This window comes from Rutilus rutilus (assembly GCF_951802725.1).
Source record: "Rutilus rutilus genome assembly, chromosome: 22".
NCBI lineage: Eukaryota > Metazoa > Chordata > Actinopteri > Cypriniformes > Leuciscidae > Rutilus > Rutilus rutilus.
Window position 1 is genome coordinate 31,938,088 of NC_140227.1, and position 7,500 is coordinate 31,945,587.

The window sequence follows — 7,500 nt, forward strand, 5'->3', positions numbered from 1 at the left end:
TACTAGCGTTTGTCTGCTGTCTGTTAGCGTCACGTCACCTCAGCCGGCTCCGCCCACTTTAGGCTTCAAAAACGCTCTTCAGAAACACTACGGTGACGTCACGCACACTACGCCCATATTTTTTTTTACAGTTTATGGGTTGGACGCCATATTGAACTTATTACACAATGTAAGGGACAGACGTGGTCTTAACAGTCTCACGGTTTCATCAACGCATGTTCTCACTAGAATCGAGGACGCTGCGCCACCAACCGGCTCCTCTGCGAATACACGAGGTCTGCGATGTAAAGTGAGAGGTTGATGAAGCACAACACGGTGACGGCGAGCTTCACGTCCCACGAGCATTTCCCGCTCGGGCAGCCCTGCGGTCGTTGCGGAGCGCCGTACTTCCGGTCGAAGCTAAACACGGGCCAAACCACAGCAGCGCTAAAGTATAGCAGCACCGCTACGAACGTGTAGACGACCACAACCCGCTCGAACGGCAGTCGCACCGCCGCAGTCCGACCCGAGACCGTCAGCGCCACCAGCAGCACCGACGCGGCGAAGCACACGCCGAACACCGACACGCAGTAAACCGTCGCCACGTGGCGTGAGAAATCACTCCCGTTAGCTAGCATCACAAAAATCACGCATGCTACAAAGATTTGCACCACTTTCAGGATGCCGGACGGCGTCGCCATGTAGCCGACGGCACGACCCGGTTTAGCACGCGACAGAAAAACCTCCGTCCCGTACGCGACGCTCGCCGCCCACGAGCACACGGTCACCGCGATACGGTAGTTTCGTACGCCGCAGTTGTTGTAAGGACAGTCGTCCGCACGCACGAAGTACACGGGATACACGACGGACGCGGTGAGCGTGAGCAACACGGCTAGAGACGCGAACGTCACGGTTAGATTCTCCCACGACACGGGAAGACACGCGTGAAGGCGGGTCACGTCCAGCACGAACACACACGCTGTGATGGAGAAGCACGACGTCCAAACCGCCATACAGAACGTCCCGTAGGTGGCGCTGTAACCGGCGGCGTGGATCACCAGAGAGACGACGGCACAGCACAGCGTTAGCTGACACACACGCGCGGCTCCGATCGGGGAGAACACGCCCGCACAGTTTAAATAATGTCCAGAGGAGGCGCTCATGTCGTGACGTTCGGTTACACTAGAGCTCAGAAGTCTGGGCTCACGGTCAAGAGTCTCACAGAAATACAAATAGTAATATTGCTATTTAAACTGTTTTCTATTGTGATAGATTTTAAAGTGTCATTTATTCCAGCTCCGTTAAATGTCTTATTATCAATGTTAAAAACGCTTGTGCTTCTTCATGTGTTGATCAAATTTAAATGTACAAAAAATGTATTAAATTATAAAAATGTAAAATTAAAATAATTTCTAAATGAAATCAAACACTAAAAATTAATAATCATAAAAAAAAAAAAAATGCTTATTTATGAAAACAAATCAAAACAAAACTAAAAATGTAAAATTAAAATAGTTTTAAAATGAAATCCAACACTAATAATTAACAATGTAAAATTAAAATAAATAAAACACTTATTAAAAATATATTAAATCATAAACAAATACTACATAATACAAAATTAAACTTGTTAAATTAAATCATAAAAATGTAAAATGAAAATTATTTTAAAATGAAATGAAACACTGAAAATTAATAATAATGTAACAAAAAAATTAAATAAACAAAATGTATTTAATCATAAACATGTAAAACGAAAACAAATCAAAATAAATTAAATCATAAAACGTAAAATTTAATAATTTAAAAATGAAATCAAACAGTAAAATATATAATCATAAAAATGTAAAATAAAAAAATGTAAAATAAGCACTTCTTAAAAATGTATTAAATCATAACCATGTAAAACGAAAACAAATCAAAATAAGACTTTTTAAATTAAATCATAAAATTCAAATACTTGTACCATGAACACATCAAAATAAAACATACTAAATGAATTAGGTAAAATAAATTGTAAAATTTAAATAAATAATGTTAAAAATAGAAATGAAGTGTGGAATTCGTGATGCTTTTTTTCAGGTTTCTTTAAAGATAGAAAGTTGAAAAGAACAGCATTTACTTGAAATAATCTTTTGTAACAACGTAAAATTCTATAATGTTACTTTTGATCGATTTATTGTGTCCTTGCTGAATAAAAGAATTCAAAATTCTTACTGACCCCAAACTTTTGAACACAGTGGTCTATTCTATAGCTTGTAATGAAGGGATCTCTCCAGATCAGCTGGAAGATCTCCACCGGCTGTGAAGCACAGACTCTGTTGATCTGCTGAGACCCGAGCTCATCTCATGCTGAAGCAGATTCAAGGCTGTTTCTTCTCCTCGGGGTGCATGAAGTATTTCTGACTCTATTTTGGCGCGCGTGACTCACTATCTGTCAAAAAACAAAACCGTCAAAAGAGCCAGAGTCTCACAGAGATCATTAACATCAGATCCACCAGTACCTTCCAGTCCGATTCCTTCACGGATCCAGCGTTCTGACCAGAACCAGTCCAGAGAGATCAGATCGGCCCGTCCACTTTCTCCAGACTGAGGAGGTTATTTCTGCTCGACGAGGGTGAGGCTGGAATGTGTGTCCAGAAGCACCTGTGAAGGAATCGCACAGTTATTCTATAAATAAAACACATTTAGACACAGACACAAGAGAGTCACTCAGGGTTTCCAAGCATGCAGTCGAAGAATGAAGGGGGAAATATCCAGGATTGCTGATGACTATCGAGTTGCACTGAGCGTTTGTCGTAGTTCTGAGGGGAATCTTCCCGGTTCAGTGCAAGTTAAAGGCCCGAGATGATCATTCATGTGGTTCCAGACCTGTGAAACAAAAAAAAGGAGATATTTGTCCATGCGATGAACTTCAAATGTCATTTTGAACCTCATTTATTGATGCATTAAAGAGGCTATATGTACGAGTTTTCTAATCACTTTTATTGCCGATGTGTGAACAACTTGTAACAAAACTTAAATTATGAGATCCTCCCCGACTCCTTATGTTGTCTATGAAAGCCTGTAGACTGATGTTTATATGAAGGACTCGGGTCGTTTTTGCCGGGAAAATCAAAAGCACGTGACGTTTACGCCTGAGAGCCTCATATCCGTTCAACGACACATGAAATGAACGAATGCTTATACAATGTTAGAATAATATGCTGAATTTAAGAGCCGTTCTGTACTGTAATGTTAATGTGTGTCATGGATTAATTCAAACTATAGTCTCACAGTCAGATCTATATAGTCTACAGTCTCAAATATACTTTATAATCAGACTTTATAAACAGTGTGATTTTAATGAGCTCATCTGTCGACATCATGAGTCTAAGATCTGCTGTAAACACACACACACACTATTATCAGATGCTTCTGAACTGATGCTTTCTCATTTCTGTGTGTTTATTCTGTTATTGAGAGGAAAGATCAGGCTATTTATATATTCATCTAAACATCTCTCTCAGTGGACGGCGTCGGGATGTTCGTTAACAGTAAATCACTGCAAAAGTATTTCCAACTTCTTTTTACCTCTAAGTGAAGAATGAAAAAGATCTTCTCCGTGAGTATATCGGGTCTTGATTCACGTTCAGTCTCTTGTGTGTTACTGTTCACGAGCACGAGCAGTAAGAGCTGCTGCAGTTTCACTGAACGGCCACCGGTGTCGCTATAACACGTGTTTCTCAATTCTACATATAGCCGACCATTGCATTAACTATCATGCATTTATGAATTAACCTATATGCATAATGCATTTGCATTAACAAAAACAGTTTAGCACTCGTTAAATCACTGCATTGAGACAAACATTAAAACAAAAGTGCTACAAGACTTACTAACCTTTAAATCCATTCATGAACAGCTTTTGCATGAAGAACATCTAAGAAGGTTTATTTATAACGGGATAATCTATGATGCTCACATTGCAAAATCATTATTGTTATACAAAGTCACACACATTGTAATTTGACTAAATAATACATTAATATGGGAGGGACAATGACATATTTAACTGAACTTTAGCTTCGGTTGAAGTTGACTTGCTTTTATATTTTTATTAAAATATATGTTATCGGACTTTAACGGTCCTTTAAAGTTCAGTGTTCCAGCTGCAACTGTGACTCATTTACTGAATTAAAAACGTAACAGCTGTAAACATTTCTGACAACAAAAACACTGATCATCACACCAGAAACAAATATGCTGGAAACATATTAAATTCACTTTCAGTTTATATCGTCATGTTCGCATTTAATATTTTTTTAGCGTTTTATTTTTGAATAATTTTCAGTTAGTAATTTTCTTTTAAAATGTGTCTAAAAAAAGACAAAATTATTGTTAGTTTAAAAAAAAAGTCTATTAAGTTTTCATTTTTATATCAGTTGCAGTTTTGGTTATTTTAGTACAAGTTAAACTAAATAAAAATGAATAGCTAATGTTTCTAGGCAACTTGCTGAGATCAAATACGTTTATTATATTTAATATATTTTATTTTCAGTTAATGTTTACTTCATTTCAAGTAACTTTTATTAGTTGTAGTTAACGATAATAACCCTGGTCCTGGTAACAGTTTGACTCCTGTATAAAGATATATACGACAACAGCGCCACCTGCTGTTCACTCGCTGTACTGCCATCTGGGGTCCGTTGAGATGATTGACAGATGCCAGATATTCTAATCATGCTCACTGATCTCTGGCTAATTTGGTTCTTCAAACGAATTTGCGGATTTGATTCAAATGTCTAGATTAAGTTGTCTGATATACTGCGTGTTCTTGTGTGCATTGGAAAGGACAGATCCATCTGCATCTTCAGGATGAGCTTTGAAGAACCTAACGATCCTGAATTATGTCAAATCATCAACAGTAGGAATCCACGCGCGAAGAAAACACTAGTGAAAACACGTGACCAAAACTACAGCACGCGCATTGTGAACGAGCTCATGAAGACCGTCCACTAGAGGGACCCGAACAACCTCTTCTGGACCAGCACAGAAACACACGGTTTGTTGAAGTGTGCTATTTGTTGTCTTGTAAGATATGTTAGTTTTGCACTGTGGCGCTACTGAGACAACAAAAATACTTGAACTTGAATTAGAAACATTATGACTTCGTGTTGACTAGAAGGTCTTTAATCAAGTGTGTAAGTTAATTCAAATGTGATGCAGATCATAAACTCTTAAAGTCCCCCTCTAGTCAATAATTGAATCCCTTAAAACAATCTTTGATCACCAAAATGACATTTTTTTTTCCTTGAAAAAAATGTCCTAAAATATCTTGAGTGTAACTCGACACCCTCGCCTCATTTAGTATGCGCGGCTCTATGAATATGCAAATGAGCCCCGCCTCCACTCACTCACTCAGCTCAGAGATCCACTGGTTGACGATCACACGTTGATCTGATTGGTTACAAGGTAGTTTGTGACGTCAGAAACACCAGCGATTTCAAAGCGTGTGTTTGAGACTGTCTTTGGTTCACTGCAGTTTTAAGGAGGAAATACTCAGCAATGGTGTCGACTTATGAACTTACACATGCTTTGTCTTAAAGCGTATTAAAAACACCACATAGACACATTAACTACATTAAATGCTTGATTTTCACCACAAGGGGGACTTTTTAAAGTCTTCTTCAAATGTAGTGCAGACTTTTACCTTTGAACGGGATGGTGGAGAACAAGGCGGTGTTTTGCGGGTTAAACTGTAGACACGCGCGTGAGCATTAGTTCACCTGCGCGGCTCCGCTAACCCTCAGCAGGTCCTTCATCAAAGAGCCGCCGCAGCTGGAGCTCATTAACCGAGTCGACGGGGCCGCGGCTCGTGGAGAGATGACGAGTGCCAGAGCCTCCGGACACTTTGAAGTTCCTCCAGACGGGCAGCGAGGCGGCAGGACCGTTTACATCAAAGCATCGCTTACCCACCACCAGCTTCGCAAAATGCCTGAAATCTTCGTTTGAAAACTGCACAACACTGTTTTCAACTAGAAACAGAAATCCCTTTTATGCGTTTTGGCCGTTCTTTGACACAAACTTTTGAAAACGAGTTTCAAAGTGCAAGTTTTTGAAAACGATATCGTTATTGACTTTGTGTAAACTACAAAAACACGAATTTGTGAACAAGACGTCATGCGCATCAATCGTTCAGTCTATAAAGTGTTTCTTAACAAAGAGCATCGCCATCTACTGGCCTGGCAGCAGAATACAGCGCTTTTAGTCGTTTTGCGGATCCGTGCGAACGGGGGTCATTTTGATAATGTTGATGCATGAAAAACGCGAAGGAAAAACTTTTTTGTTTTTAGTACGTCATGTAAACAAAAGTTTTTGAAAACGATACCATTTTCGTCTCCATGTAACCTACAAAAACGTGAACTTGTGAAAATGATGACGTCGTGTGTGTTACGTGAAATCTTCGTTTGAAAACTAAGGGCAGTTTACATAACAAAACTACAAAAAAGCGAACTTGTGAAAACTGTGACGTCGTGCGTGTTACGTGTTCAGTCTATAGTCTATAAAGTGTTTCTTTACAAAGAATATCGCCATCTACTGGCCTGGCAGCAGAATACAGCGCTTTTAGTCGTTTTCATGGATCCGTCTCGTCTATAAGGGAAAAGCGCAAAGGAAAAATGTTCCCGTTTTTAGTACAGCGTTGTTGTGTAAATGCGACCCAGAGTTGTCAACAAAACAGTTGATGTCTGAAAGAAGAATATAAATAATAGTTAACTTGAACTTAAAAAACTTTTTTTTGGGGGGGGGGGGGGGGGGGGGGGGGGGTGAAAATTACACATTTTGCAAATAAATTAGAAATTACAAAAGATAAATAAGTTTAAGTAGGCTATTAAAATGACTAAAACAAAAATAAATTTCAGCTATATATATATAGACACACACATTAAACATTTTAAATGTCAAAAGCACATAAAATGACTAAAACGTACATGAAAAAGACAACTGAAAATATAAAAAGAAAAGCTAATTCACAATATTAATAAATACTATAGTATATAAATAATACTAAGTGTGTGACAGCATTACAATAAAAGTATTGAATTCCAGACGCAGTTATGGACAGTTTAGAAACAGATGATGCCAGAAAAAAAGAGAAAAACTCAACCGGCAATTGACTTTGTTTAATTGATGAAGTTTTGCATGAAGTATTGCTGAACTACTGAACTACTGCAGCCGGAGAATCCAAACGCTCTCGTCCTCCTCGCTGATCAAACGTCACTTCTTTCCTGAAAACATACAGTGTGAAAGTGCAGTATAGAGTTTAATATATACTTCCTATATTACACAGTTTTATAAATCTAAAAAACCTATTTAATATAAGAAAAGAGCCACATGGATGTTGAAGTACGTGATCATTTAAGCATCCTCAGTAAATACTAGAACTCTCTATTCATCAAAGAATCCTGAAAAATAAAATATATCAGTTTCCACAAACATATGAATCTGTTTTCAACACTGATAATAATCATAAATGTTTCT

The 7,500-nt window shown here is 38.5% G+C and overlaps 2 protein-coding genes across 2 annotated transcripts in view; both read right to left on the bottom strand.

Annotated features, from left to right (window-relative positions):
* The window catches only part of LOC311282235 (myeloid-associated differentiation marker-like protein 2), a 2,147-nt gene extending 633 nt beyond the window's left edge, over positions 1-1,514 (bottom strand). Inside the window, exon 1 of the mRNA XM_084395871.1 lies at positions 1-1,514. This exon is cut by the window's left edge and continues 633 nt beyond it. Within this exon, the coding sequence (XP_084251997.1) occupies positions 225-1,142 (918 nt within the window). The 5' untranslated portion in view covers positions 1,143-1,514 and the 3' untranslated portion in view covers positions 1-224.
* A 5,610-nt stretch (positions 1,515-7,124) lies between these two features.
* The window catches only part of aspscr1 (ASPSCR1 tether for SLC2A4, UBX domain containing), a 24,781-nt gene continuing 24,405 nt past the window's right edge, over positions 7,125-7,500 (bottom strand). Inside the window, exon 17 of the mRNA XM_084395009.1 lies at positions 7,125-7,247. Coding sequence (XP_084251135.1) covers positions 7,237-7,247 — 11 coding nt within the window. The 3' untranslated portion in view covers positions 7,125-7,236. The remainder of the gene's footprint in view (positions 7,248-7,500) is intronic.